The sequence below is a fragment of the Morus notabilis genome, unplaced genomic scaffold (assembly GCF_000414095.1).
Source record: "Morus notabilis unplaced genomic scaffold, ASM41409v2 Scaffold61, whole genome shotgun sequence".
Lineage (NCBI taxonomy): Eukaryota > Viridiplantae > Streptophyta > Magnoliopsida > Rosales > Moraceae > Morus > Morus notabilis.
Window position 1 is genome coordinate 301804 of NW_010362732.1, and position 14166 is coordinate 315969.

Below are 14166 nucleotides of genomic sequence, written 5' to 3' on the forward strand. Positions count from 1 at the left end.
ATAATTAATTATAATATTTTTTCTCATAAAAAATACACATAAATTAAAAATAATTTTAAGAACATGATTTGAATTCATGAATCAAACGTCACGTAAATATCTAAAGCGACGGTCAAAGGACAAAATAATCAGTAACACGTGCCACAACCTTGTTTAGTACAGATGTGATAAAATATTGCACTAGCAAAGAGTAAAGATTCAGAAACCAAATAAAATAAATTAAAATGAAGGAAAAAAGAAAAAGGAAAATGAAAGTATCAAATCAGAGTAACATCGTTATCGTCATCATCGCCACCAAAATCTATAATCTCATATCATAAGACTCAAAGACAAAGGAGCACACACAGAACAAAGACAGACACAGACAGAGACAGGGACAAACCTTAAGAACCTCGGATTCTCCCATATTTTCTTCCCACAACAACCTCCATATCTGATTTTACTTATCTAAATAGGAATATTCCATTTCTCTCTCATCACTTTCTCTCTCTAAAACCCAAACACAGGCACGCGCGCAGGGATACACACCCACTGGAGCTCAACGTCCTCTTGATTGGAAGCTAAGTTTCTCTTTCTATCTGATACACTCAGAGTGTGAACGTGAAGGCAACAGCAAACAATACCCAGAAAGAGATTAAGCCAAAAAAAGGAAAAAAAAAAGAGAGAACTTTCCTTAAAGACCCAGCAAAATCCATTCCTCTGGTTCCTGAAATCGCACACTGTTTTCGTACCATCATCATTTGATGACCCTTTTTCCCGTTTATTTAATCTGGGAATTTCTCGTCTTGTGATGGTAGTTTTTATCGGATCTTGAATAGGCAATGGCGTTGTTCAGGAAGTTCTTTTATCGGAAGCCGCCAGATGGGCTTCTTGAGATCTCTGAAAGGGTTTACGGTACGTGTTTTATTTGGTCTAAATTCTATGCAAATTTTTGTTTGTCTAGGCTCAAAGAATAAACGGGTTTCTTTTTTTTTTTTTTTATCCAATTTTATCTCAACCACTTTGATTTCCATGTTTGGAATTTGACGCTTTTGGTGCCAATTGCATTCCAATGTTATTTAAGATTTTGCTTTAATTATTTTGTGCATTTTTACTATTTGAGTCTAAATATGTCTAGAACTTGCGTTTTAATTTGGATTATCGATAGAGCTTGCTTCATGTATTGAAATCTTATATTATGACACGGTTTAACTTGTCTTTTGGGTACATTCAGTTTTTGATTGCTGCTTTACTACTGATGTTTGGGAAGAGGATGAATATAAAGTGCGTATAGGAGGGATGGTGAGTCAACTTCGTGATCACTCTCCTGATGCTTCATTCATGGTCTTCAACTTCCGAGAGGGAGAGAAGCAAAGCCAAATTTGTAGTATTTTGTCCGAGTACGATATGACGGTAATGGACTATCCTCGGCACTACGAAGGTTGCCCCTTGCTCACAATGGAGATGCTTCACCATTTCTTGAGATCTAGCGAAAGTTGGCTCTCACTTGGCCAACAAAATGTGCTCCTGATGCATTGCGAGCGAGGTGGGTGGCCGGTTTTGGCCTTCATGCTGGCTGCCCTTTTGATTTATAGGAAGCAGTTTACTGGGGAGCAAAAGACGTTGGACATGATCTATAAGCAAGCGCCTCGAGAACTTTTGCAGTTGATGTCGCCGTTGAACCCAGTGCCTTCTCAGTTGAGGTATCTTCAGTATGTCTCGAGAAGAAATGTTGGCTCAGAGTGGCCTCCCCTCGATAGGGCTCTTACATTGGTCTGTATCATTATGAGATTAATTCCTAATATGGATGGAGAAGGAGGTTGTCGACCTATATTTAGGATATATGGACAAGATCCTTTTATGGCTGCTGATCGGACTCCAAAAGTTTTATTTTCAACTCCAAAGAGGATCAAACTTGTTAGGCACTACAAGCAGGTAGTTAAAAACGTTTTGCTCTTATCTGTGTGGAAAAGATCCTTGCTTGGATGTTGATTTTGTTTTGTTTGTTTTTTTTTTTTTCATATGTTTTTGCAGGCAGATTGTGATCTACTGAAAATTGATATTCATTGCCATATCCAAGGTGATGTTGTTCTCGAGTGTATCACTTTGGACAGTGATCTGGAACGTGAAGAGATGATGTTTCGGGTCATGTTCAACACAGCCTTCATACGATCAAACATTTTGATTCTCAACCGTGATGAAATCGACATCTTATGGAATGCTAATGACCAATTTCCGAAGGATTTTAGAGCAGAGGTTTTCATCTAATCTTGCCCTGTCCTTATTTTTGTTTAGAACAATGACACATTCAACGTTTGGAGACAAATAGTATTAATGTTTTCTGCATGTATGAAGGTTCTTTTCTCGGAGATGGATGCCAGTACTTCTTCAATTTCAATTGACTTGCCTGGCATTGAGGAGAAAGAAGGTCTTCCTATGGAAGCATTTGCTAAAGTTCAGGAGATGTTTAGTGATGTGGATTGGCTAGATCCAAAGGCAGATGCAGCACTAAATCTGCTACAGCAGGGAAAATCGGACAGCCCATCTGCTCGAATCGCTGAAATGCGCCGCTTGTTTCGAGAATCATCTCCAGAACAATTTAAAGTAGAACCCAAGGCATCCGAAAGTAACGTCAGTAAGAAGATGCAAAGCCAGGAGCTACAAGATACAAATTCAGTTGTGAAGAAGAATGAAACCCTGTTAGTGCAGGACAATAAATTAACAACCAAAAATAAGACAGAACCCCAAGAATTGCAGATCGCTCTGCAACGTCCTGCCCAATCTAAGATTATCTCTCAAAGAGTACCTAAAACTCCTTTATCAGCTCCAGTTTCATATTCTAATTCCTTGCAAGGGTCTCCTGTATCGAGATTTCATAGCGCGCCCTCTGCTCTCGGCATTACAGCTCTATTACATGATCACGCGGCGTCTAATAGGGAAGAAGAACTTACACAGCCAGTGACTTTAGCATCTAATTTGACTCTACCGAACCTTGTAAAGCCTGATAACTCATTTGTACCAACACCTTCACCATGGTCACAATTATCTTCTTCTGAAAAGACCAATGAAAGTCCTAGCCAACTATCATCACCATCACTACCAACTACAAAAGCTACAATTCATCCTGAAACCACATCACAAGATAAACGTCAGTCAGAATCAATTCCTCGTCCCTCACATCTTCCTGCTATCAAGACCTCGTTTATAATATCACCACCTCCTCCTCTTAAACCTCTTTCCATAGTCAAGAACATAATTTCAACTTCTCCTCCTCCACCCCCAGTTCCACCTCTGCTCTCATCTTCTAAAGAATCCCGATCTTTTGTTGAGAACTCCACTCCCACTTCGACTCCTCCCCCTCCTCCTCCTCCACCCCCTACTTTAGCAGAAACATCTCCGGCATATATTGCCGAAAAGTCATTTTCAGCTCCCCCTCCGCCTCCACCACCTCCTCTTTCAAGAACACCTTCATCAGTCACTACTAAGACTTCTCTTTCAACTCCCCCTCCCCCACCTCCGCCCCTGGCTTCAGTTTCTTGTCCTGATTCTTCTTTGCAGCCTATGAAGAGCTCAACAATCACACGTGGCCCGTCTCCCCCACCTCCACCTCCTAAACCTCTAGGTCCTGCCTTGAGCTCCACGACAACATCTCCAGCACCACCACCTCCTCCTCCAACTTGCATATCAAGCAAAAAGCCTGCAAATGCTCCACCTGTGCCACCTCCTCCAGCTCCGCCCATCCATGGAGCGTCGAAAGCTAGTCTTACTTCTCAACAATCCTGCTCTGCAGTTAGCAATGGTAATGTGCCTTCAATTCCTGGACCACCCTCTGGTGTCTTATTAAGTAGTAAAGGACGAGGACTATCACGCATGACTCCAAGAAATCAAGCTCAACCTAAAAAATCTAATTTGAAGCCATATCATTGGTTAAAACTAACGAGGGCCATGCAAGGAAGCCTATGGGCCGAGGCACAGAAAAACGATGAAGCTTCCAAGTAAGCCTTCTTTGAAGAAGAAATATTTTTAGTTCATATAATTCGAGGCATCTTTATTGTTCTTACTATGTTTTGTTTATATCAGTGCTCCAGAGTTTGATATGTCAGAACTTGAGAGTCTTTTCTCTGCGGCTGTGCCAAGTTCAGATCATGGAAGCCCAGGTGGAAAGTCAAATCGCCGGGCATCAGGACCAAAAGCTGAAAAAGTTCAGCTGGTATTTTTGATCCTTGCTTTTACTTAACGTTTGTTGTTTGTAAAGAATTTTTTTGATCCTGTGACTTCTGTGTGATAGGCCTAATTTTACTGTTAGTTTTGTTTCAATGTCCTTAAAAAGTAAGAAAAAAATATCGGTAAATTTACATCCTGCCATAGTGCTCCCCTCTTTAAATGAATACCGTCTTGCTTACGACCTTGTATTTTTTTTCCTCTCTCTCCAGATTGAGCTAAGGCGGGCATATAATTGTGAAATCATGCTTACAAAAGTTAAAGTCCCTCTTCCTGATTTGATGGTATGCTAAATCTATTGCATTTCCTGCAAGATGCATCTTTTCAGTTTGAGTTGAACTATTCCGGCCCTTTAACGGTTTTCGTGATTGCTTATCCTACCATGATTTGCCTCTCTTAGAGTTCTGTACTTACTTTGGATGAGTCAGCATTAGATGTTGATCAAGTAGAGAATCTTATAAAGTTCTGCCCAACAAAAGAAGAGATGGACTTGCTTAAGGTACCACTCTTTTCTTCAGTTTGTCTTTAGTTCGCTTCCATATTATAATGATATTATTATTTCATGTTCACGAGAGCTTCATAATAAAATCGGTATTATCTACATTTTACCCTTATTGTTTTGTGATCAGGGTTATAGCAGGGATAAGGAAAACTTGGGAAAATGTGAACAGGTGAGTGGATTTATCCTTTTTTCCCGCGTTAGTTTCATTTATTTTTCTGGACCACTGTTTCTCTGTACCTTGCATTTTAATTAGTTTCCTTGTGAAATTCTATGACAGTTCTTTTTAGAATTGATGAAAGTGCCACGAGTAGAGTCCAAGCTAAGAGTTTTCTCATTTAAGATACAATTTCATTCCCAGGTTAGAGGACAATTTTTTAATTAATTTCTTGGCTGGTACTTTCAATTATCATAATTCTTATCATTACATGTTTAGTCATCGTCTTGTCTTCTCTTTCAGGTTTCTGACCTTAGAAACAGTTTAAATCTTGTCAATTCCGTATCTGAAGAGGCAAGAATCTTATTCGTTTCTTTGTTTTGCTTTTTTTCTCGCTTTTTGTTTTGCATTTTTTTAATAGATTTATATGCCACGCCACTTTTCTTGATGTGCTTATCAGATCAGAAGCTCAGTTAAGTTGAAAAGGATCATGCAAACCATACTGTCTCTTGGGAATGCCCTAAACCACGGAACTGCAAGAGGTAGTTGAATATCGGTTTCCATTTTATGTTTGCGCAACTTCAACAACTCAAGCAAAGGACTGCGTGCTGTACTGTTGGTTGATTTAGTGTAAAATGAAGTCAATATAGCCAAGGTCTACTTTTGTGCAGGAGTTTAAGATGAAGTTAAAACTAAATAAAGTCATCATTAGATGGCCTAGCAGAGTCGAAATAATTTGCCATATTTCACGGGTCGTAATCTGCATTAGACAGGGCCTTACGGGCTATATATTGCTGGTCAAAGTCGACACTTCAGCTCCCATTTCTTGTATTACCTTTCCCCTCCCTTTCTTCACTGTTGGCTTATAATAGTATTCCTGTAGGTTCTGCAATTGGGTTTCGACTTGATAGTCTACCGAAGCTCACAGACACACGAGCTCGGAACAACAAGATGACTCTCATGCATTATCTTTGTAAGGTAGAGTTCTTCTTTTGAGCTTATATTGGGATCAACTAACACCTCCTATTAGTTTATTCTAACATATATACATATATTATTTTTTGTTGAGAGGTACAAGAAAAACTGTTCAAGTATCTCTTCTCCAGAATTCATCTGTACTTCTGGTGATTATTTTCTCTTACAAGCTGTAGGTTCTTGCCGAAAAGTTGCCGGATCTCCTTGATTTTCCAAAAGAACTTGCGAGTTTGGAGGCTTCAACAAAGGTATCCTGTTATTTTCTTTATATTTTTTTTTTCCCTGGAAACAACTGACTGCTTACACGTTTGGTATTTCTGGGTACACTCGTGAATTGTGATGCAGGTACAACTAAAATATTTGGCTGAAGAAATGCAAGCCATTAGTAAAGGATTAGAGAAGGTTGTTCAGGAGCTAACTGCTTCAGAAAATGACGGTCGTGTTTCAGGAATTTTTTGCAAGGTACTCTATGTACAGCGGCGAGTAATGTGTATGAGTGTGCATGTGGCACGATATGCTACTTACAGTGGCCGAGTTTATTACATATATTGACGTTCTTCCCCGCTATCGTTTTGGTTTCTTACTTGTTTTCTGTGATAAATTTTCAGACATTAAAGGAGTTTCTTACTGATGCTGAAGCTGAAGTGAGGTCTTTGGCTTCACTTTATTCTAATGTGGTATGCATGGAATATTGCCATATTGTTGTCCTTTCATCAAGAAAATTTCAAACATTACTAGAGGCTTAGAAATAATAATAATAATAATAATAATAATTTTTTTGTTTCAGGGAAGAAATGCAGATGCATTGGCTCTTTATTTTGGGGAAGATCCAGCTCGTTGTCCATTTGAGCAAGGTAGTATTGATGAGAACTTTGGATTTATTTATTTACTCTGTAAACACACAACAAAATGTAAAAGAGTTAACAAAGTGAGAACTGATCCTGCTACGAACGAAATCACATTACCATTTTCGGTGTTCTCGTCATCGTTTTGCAGTCGTATCTACCCTGCTTAACTTTGTGAGGATGTTCGTCCGAGCACACGAGGAAAACTGCAAGCAGCTTGAATTCGAAAGGAAAAAAGCGCAGAAGGAGGCTGAAAACGAAAAGATGAAGTTGGGTACTCCCAAGAAGGAATACCAACACTTGATACGAAATCCCCTTAAGAGCGAGAACATCAAATGACGGGGAATAAAAAAAAGCACATCCATTATATTCGTTCGAGTGACTGAAATTGTTCTTCTATCCATTAAATTATTTCCTGTGAATGACAAAAAACATCTTATAAAGATTAGAGAACAGTGGAACTGTCACTAACGGTGTTGATGATGACATGGATAATAAAAATTGTTTGTTCTGATGATAACGTTAAACTGGCCTTTGATGCTACGCTGGTCAGTGGTCACAAACAGATGAAAGAGACCCTTCTTAACTAACCGGTAAGGCTGTAATGTCTCCCTCAAGCTCTTGTCCTGTGCAGTTTTCAATCTTTAGATTGTTATGTATTCATATCTGTGTGTGTGTGTGTGTCTATATATATATATATATATATATATATATATGTGTGTGTGTGTGTGTGTGTGTATGGAGATACATACACACACATTTTTATTCACTTGTTGATTCTAACTTTACTGTTTCTGAAGCAGGTAGTGCAGGAGTTCTTGAAGATATGTTGGATAATGCTAACCCACTAGTAAGATACTTCTAGTTGCGTAACCATCTGTAATAGTTATTTTTTCATATTATAATTTTTTTATTAATTACATCATTTCTTCTGTAATCTGTATATCCTACGACCTTTCGTGATGTAAATGGTTATGATTAACTTTGTGCAATTCATTGTGATACTACCAAATAGAAATTTGCTCTCCACAATTGAAATGACCCCACTGTCCAAAACCAATAAATAGTCAGAAATGTACTTCTTTACTCTTTCTTTTGAATTTGGTTGGCACTTTACCACTTGGTCCAAAGAGAAGGCAAACATGTCTAGCACTTATCAGGAAAAAGGTTGCTAAATTGACCAACTGTGGATGCCCTATATGCAGAAACGACACGAACAGCAATTTTCGACGAATGAGATCCCGACGTTAAGACTCTGTTAGTTGTCAAACTGTCCACTAAACAAATGTCTCTCTCTCTCTCTCTCTCTCTCTCTCTCTAACCCCATTAACCTCCTATCCCTACCAAATTGTAAAACTTGTTCAGCATTACGTATCATGATGACATGGGCTTCCATTTTATTTTTGACTATCAGGAGGCTGAGCGGACTTTTATTTTTCTTTTTCTAAAGGTACATTTATGGCGGGGAATGCAATTTTAGTTTACTGATACTAGTTGTGTTTAGCTGTTGAATTAATCATTTAATGGTTTAATTTAGAGTGAGAACAGTTTTATGTTGTATTAAAATTTTTAATGCTGGTATGCACTAATATGACTGTTAAAAAACTAATCTCTCAATTAAAAATGACGTGGAGCAAAATAGCCATTTTCACTATAAAGATTCTCTCTTTTTTCTAAGTAAATTAATAGAATATCAGCAGACAAAGTTACGATGAAACTATGCCAAGGAAGGGGAACATTTCTAGTTGGGAACGTCCAAATTCCTCTTTCTTTTTTCCCAGAACATGGAGAGAAGGTTTGTCCACTTGAACGTTGCAGATTCCTTTTCAGAGGAAAAAGTCTTTGTTTATTCTCATTTTTGGAGAACAAGAAAAGAGGAATTTGGACGTTAAGAATGACGTTTCTAATTAGTGTTCAACTCAACGGGACAGATCGGGGTGCAATTATGGTTCACTAGTTTAATGGCAATAGGTTAGTCCCTCTGTTTTAAAATATTATTAAATGTTGTGTCATTATATGTTTTTTCAAAGCTTTTGAACCATCTATAATTTACTACATGAATTTCATAGGCCGTATTTGGTTCAACGATTCAATTTGTTAATTTAGTTTGAGTCGTGGTGATTTGAATTGCAGTGCATTAAATTGTCTAAAAATTGTCATATACCAAACATCAATTTGAATTCTAAATTATGGTTTGAATCCAACAATTCGGACGGTTGAAACATTTGTTTAGAATTATTATAATTCAACATTAACTGTATGCAAAAAAAAAAAAAAAGTGATGCTTGGTTGGTGGTGGCTTGAATTTTTATGCATTCTTACTAAATAAACAGACTCAGATTTTCTGTCTAATTTTAATGTCAAAAATTATAGTAAATAGTAGATTTTAAAACTAAATTAAGTAAATAATATATTTTAAAACTATTTAAAGCAAATAACAATTTACCATGTAAATATTTCATTTACGACTGTAAAAAATAATTTACGCGGTAAAAAACTTTATTTACGTGAAAAAAAAATCCTTTTACTAATCATAAAAAGAAAATTTAAGTAGAAAAAAAATCTTTTTACTAATCAATAAACCATTTATGTGGTAAATTGCTATATACTTCAAATAGTTTTATAATATGTTATTTACTTAATTTAGTTTAATAAATATACTATTTACTACATTCTCTCTTTTAGTGTCTCAATTAGTGTCTAACTAATCATATCATGTCATGTTGCGTTAACAATTTGATCTGCTTTTTAACTCTTGTTGATACCCAAAATTCTACAAGGTAACGGCCCGGCCTAGATCTAATAAATACAACTCTAGGTATAGTGCGTGGGCCCAAGCCACGTTTTGGGGACTTCTATGTGGGCCGTGGTTTGGTAGGCCAAGGAATGTGACCGGGTCCATTTTATCCGGCCCAATTAGATGCTTGGCCGACTTGGGTTGGTCTTGGATCTATGAGGGAATTAGGGTAACGTGGGTTATGGAGGAAATTAGACAGAGTAAAACAAATGACCTAAGGTTACAGTCGCTACCTTAATAGTTTTAAATCATTTATAAGTAGCCTAGAAAAAGCCTATTGGTTCATTACCTTGCACTAAGAGACAAAATAGTACTTTTTCCCATGTCTTTCCTCTTTTTTCGCTCACTGCCCTTGCCTTCCTAGGAGTCAAACGCAGCCTCTTCCCTAAAAAACTCTAAGGAGCCAGAGTGTACACAAACAAGGGAGGGCAACCTTTTGACCGTATGGTTGCCATCCTCTAATCTCACCCAAAGTGGCCACGGAGCCCTATTTTGCTGCCTAATAACCTACTTATTCATCTTTTTAGTAAACCTCCCGCTAGGATCAACGAAAGCTATCCTTAAATCACACTGGAAATGCCTTACCGACGGGGACCTTTGGGGGGATTTTAGCCAAAGTTCAAAACAGTTGGAGGGAAAACTTCCCTCCCCTTACCACGTTCCCGGTCTATAAATACTGTTGTTAAAACCTCTCAAAAGGAGAGACACGGAAAATGGGAGAAAACACATGTCAAAAATCCCCTGTTCTGAATAATTTCCCTGGATTTTCAGTTTCTATTAGAGCGACCGATGGACAATTCTATTCTCCATAACTTCTGGCGGAGTCCCTCTAGAACGGGTTTCTAGGCGTTCTCCCCATTGGAAGTGGTAATAAAAGCTCCCCGGAGCATCGAAATCCCTTAACCATAGCCTAACACCCCCCAAGACAGAGTTTTTATCCCTCCATACACTACGTCCATCGGAGTCATTGTGTTCACAAACAGGGAGATATAACCCCATCACCCATTTGGGAACCTCCTCCATAAACTGGTCACATTCCTCTCCCACACTATATGCTCATTGGGAATGCCACATCAAAAACTCTTCGCTGTCACGGAGCCGAAGCCGCAACGGGTGTCGCCCTCGGATACCGTCATCCTTGGGGTCATCCGGGTTTTGCCTACCTCAGCCGGGACCAATCTCATCCCCTTGGCCACCGTCGACGCCAGGAAGTGCCCTCAGCAGTTCTCTGACCACGTCAGTCGGCAAGAGCGCAGTCATCATGAACCAAAAAGGGGCCACGTGTCCCCTACCTTCCACGTCGACAGGCCCTCACCAAAAGAGCCTCAACAACTCTTTTATGCTTATCATGAAATGATGTAGTATGATTTAATTTGTTAGACGCTAATTAGCTTAGGACACTAAAAATTAGATAGAGGATCTGGATCTATGTAAAATAAGGAGAGATCCATGGTTATTAATACGCCTAAGCGAAGTTATTGCTTTTTCTCAAGACAAATGATCCTATACACATCACTAATCACTTCAATGTCTGTCCAAACTTTGTAACGAGACAATTCAGTGCGTTTTGATATAAAATGATGCAGGAAGTTGACACAATAATTTCTCCCATAAGTTATAATTGATAGAATATATAGGGTGTAATGAAGAGACCCAATTAAGCCTTTTAAACACAATCTAAGATGAGATTAGGGAGCTCGATTCCAAACACTACTTGTTTAGGCCTTTACTTCGAGGAGTCGTTCCTGACGAATTCATTGGCGCACCCCAAAGGATGGGCTCATGCATATGCACTTTTTCAAAACCCACCTTCAAGTTTAAGTATGCTCCACTAGAAGAGTAGAGACAACCCAAAAACAAAACATTTGTTCTAAACGAACAACTTGAGGCTAAGGATCATTACCAAAAGTATCATTATTTCTATCCTTTCGCCAAATCTAACGCTACGACATGTCTGGAGCTCCATACATATATATTTCAGTTCAGAATACAAGAAGAAACATGGAACTAACTGTTTGAACAACATAGCCTAATTAACACACACACACACACACACACACACACACATATTCTTGTTCCTTAATTTACATACGAGGAATCTGCAAGCATTTATAGCAGTACTAATTAAACATGAGATAACCACTAATGTTGAAGTGGATGTTGCTAGCTAGCTAATGTTTAGGTATAATTAGGGTGATCCCGTACGACGATCTGCGTTACCAATGGAACGTGCAACAGCCTTGGCTAAGGCAACAGTGAAACTGCGATCTTTAGTTAAAGAAGCAACATATTCTTCAATTTCCTTGTTGGGTTTGTTGAGATCATTAATATTATTATTGCATCGGCGGTCTTCGACTTCTCTGTTAATGATCATCTCTTGATTATCAATGGATCCGGCCGAAAGAGAGAGATAAAGGGTAGGATTAGGAGGTGACGATGGACTAGTACTGGCCGTTGATCTGCAGGTCTGATGACCATGATGACGATCATTTCGTGGAAAGTTAGCCGTTGGACCTTCCTTGTCTACCTTTTGATGATCATGATCTGGTGAAGAAGAGAAATATTGTGCACTTGAACAACGAGCATCGTGGTTGTGTTGTCCTTCGTAAGTTGCCACAAGGATTGATTTATCCTCCATGCTTCTTTGAACCTAATTAATCCGAGAATCACCAAAAAAAGAAAAACATTCATTATTAAAGAAGAGTAGGAATTATTATTATAAAATGGCAAATTCTCGCAGATTATAAGTTCAGTTCAAAAAAATCTCATATCACTTTTCAACCAAATAGTATAAATTATCAATATGTCGTTGATCAATCTCGGAATAATAGGTAAATTTGTGATTGGTATAAAATTAATAATGATTACGTAATTATATGAAGTTACTCACTTAGGTAGGGCTCCAGAAAATTTCGAGGAAGGATCATTAATCTAAAAAAAAAAATCAAAGTAATTAGAATATTATAAGGTTGACTTGTGTACCTTCTTCTTGACCGGGCATCCAGGAGCCATTGAACACCTAAAGTAAGCTCGAGGAAAAGGATTATCTTTGGTAACCTTCTGTCCATATTTCCTCCATTGACATCCATCTTTCACGCTCTAATTAAATTCAGAATATAATACACAAATTAAATTGATATAAAACATTAGAGCTAGGTTATATGGTCAACAAGTAGTACTTACTAGGTTATTGTCTTTAGAGTCAGTTTTCACAAAAAACTGCGACGTCTTATTGACTACGGAAAACTGATTATCAGTACTACTCCTGGCTCTTTTGCTTGCGGTACCCGTATGATCATCATGTGTTTCTATTAAGTTTCTTTCTCTGAGACAAGCTTCAAGCATTTTGCATTTGCTGCTTGTTAGTTTTAGCATGAATCTCAATGCTTCGTTCTCTTTTTTCAAACTTTCCACTTCTTCTCCGACTGATTCCACCTGATCAATCAACCCCAATTATACATATACTTATATATATCCAACGATTTCTGATCTGTTCTAGATATATTGAAAAGATTTTTTTGGGAGTATAGTTTGATGGCTTAATTTAACCCTAGAGCGTTGCCTTATATTTTCCAGTTATGAATATAATATTACATTCATGGTTATATTTTCATAAGTGGTTACCTATTAAACATAAAAATTTAATGATGTGCTCTAATAGGAATCCAATCTCATTAGTCACAATATATTTTTTTTGTCAACGACCAAATTTATTACAACCGTCAGATCAATATCACAAAGTTAAAATAATAATACTCATTGATGAATAAATTATTAGAGTAATCATTAAAACCGCACCCTGTGTGTCTATGTGTATGTGTGTGTATATATATATATATGTATGTATATAGAAAATGATTACATACCTTGTTTTGGAAAGAAGTATGAGCATCCATGACTTGATTTTGAGGAAGGATGAGTAGACTAGAGACTATATTAGCTAGAAGGAAAATGAGAGAGGGGAATGAGGCCGGTATATATAGATAGTTTGTTTATAATAGATGGTAGAATATGAGACGTTTGCAGCCCATTATGTGTGTTCAAGGAAGTTTCACAAGCGATACAAAATTTCCAATAAAAGTATAATAGACTAGTTATGGTGTGGCTGCTGATCAGCCCATGTCTCCCTAAATTATATTCTCATTATTTTCTTATTCTAAAAGGGGTGTTTGTTAATTGGTCTGACTTCGCAGTAGAAAATGTTGAAATAATCAAATCCGTGTTGGAAATTATAAGCTTGATTGATGTCTACGAATATCAAAATGATGAGCCTTTGAATTGAATAATTAATTGGAAAATCACACGTACACACATTACATCATCAGTGATGACGTGAGCGCCTTGTTTGCTTTTTTCATCACATTTTGAATTACTTTACAATATTTTTTTTTTCTTGTAATGGGTCCAACATGTTTGACTGATGGATTAAAATAAAATTCGTAAGTTCTGTTTATTTTATTAATTTAAGTTTAAAATTTATATTTTAATATAGTAAAAAATTATAAAAAATAGTCATATTTAATATTTTTGTTACAATAAAAAATTCTCACATAAAGTTACATCTCAAATTAAATTAAAAATTTAAATTAACGAACTAAACGAGCTTGTAGTCTAATTATTAGTTTGATGGCGTATTAGTATTCATAAGTCATTCTTCCACTTGCTTTTGGTTGGGTTTAGAAAATACTCTTAA

At 37.3% G+C, this 14166-nt stretch overlaps 2 protein-coding genes across 2 annotated transcripts; one reads left to right on the forward strand and one right to left on the reverse strand.

Annotated features, from left to right (window-relative positions):
- Nucleotides 1-224: 224 nt before the first annotated feature.
- On the forward strand, nucleotides 225-7700 carry LOC21396398 (formin-like protein 18). The gene is made up of 18 exons (XM_024168586.1): nucleotides 225-894; nucleotides 1214-1914; nucleotides 2014-2235; nucleotides 2335-3974; nucleotides 4060-4189; nucleotides 4413-4484; nucleotides 4601-4699; nucleotides 4830-4871; nucleotides 4980-5060; nucleotides 5160-5210; nucleotides 5317-5398; nucleotides 5740-5834; nucleotides 6008-6079; nucleotides 6177-6293; nucleotides 6440-6508; nucleotides 6619-6685; nucleotides 6828-7269; nucleotides 7480-7700. The coding sequence occupies exons 1-17, from the start codon at nucleotides 822-824 to the stop codon at nucleotides 7013-7015; spliced, it is 3801 nt and encodes a 1266-aa protein (XP_024024354.1). The 5' UTR covers nucleotides 225-821; the 3' UTR covers nucleotides 7016-7269; nucleotides 7480-7700.
- A 3386-nt stretch (nucleotides 7701-11086) lies between these two features.
- On the reverse strand, nucleotides 11087-13409 carry LOC21396399 (probable WRKY transcription factor 40). Its single transcript, XM_010102735.2, has 4 exons — nucleotides 13340-13409; nucleotides 12657-12908; nucleotides 12456-12572; nucleotides 11087-12123 (listed from the first exon to the last, which is right to left on the reverse strand). Exons 1-4 carry the CDS (start codon nucleotides 13367-13369, stop codon nucleotides 11662-11664), a joined length of 861 nt encoding a protein of 286 aa, XP_010101037.1. The 5' UTR covers nucleotides 13370-13409; the 3' UTR covers nucleotides 11087-11661.
- Nucleotides 13410-14166: the final 757 nt, after the last annotated feature.

Excerpts from the sequence above, each read along its gene's own strand:
- LOC21396398 (XM_024168586.1), top strand. The coding sequence starts at position 822 with ATGGCGTTGTTCAGGAAGTTCTTTTATCGGAAGCCGCCAGATGGGCTT. Across the intron at positions 2,236-2,334 it reads CGAAGGATTTTAGAGCAGAG|GTTCTTTTCTCGGAGATGGA; the intron begins GTTTTCATCTAA and ends GCATGTATGAAG. Across the intron at positions 6,294-6,439 it reads TTTCAGGAATTTTTTGCAAG|ACATTAAAGGAGTTTCTTAC; the intron begins GTACTCTATGTA and ends ATAAATTTTCAG.
- LOC21396399 (XM_010102735.2), bottom strand. The coding sequence starts at position 13,369 with ATGGATGCTCATACTTCTTTCCAAAACAAG. Across the intron at positions 12,909-13,339 it reads ATACTTCTTTCCAAAACAAG|GTGGAATCAGTCGGAGAAGA; the intron begins GTATGTAATCAT and ends TTGATTGATCAG. Across the intron at positions 12,573-12,656 it reads ACTCTAAAGACAATAACCTA|AGCGTGAAAGATGGATGTCA; the intron begins GTAAGTACTACT and ends GAATTTAATTAG.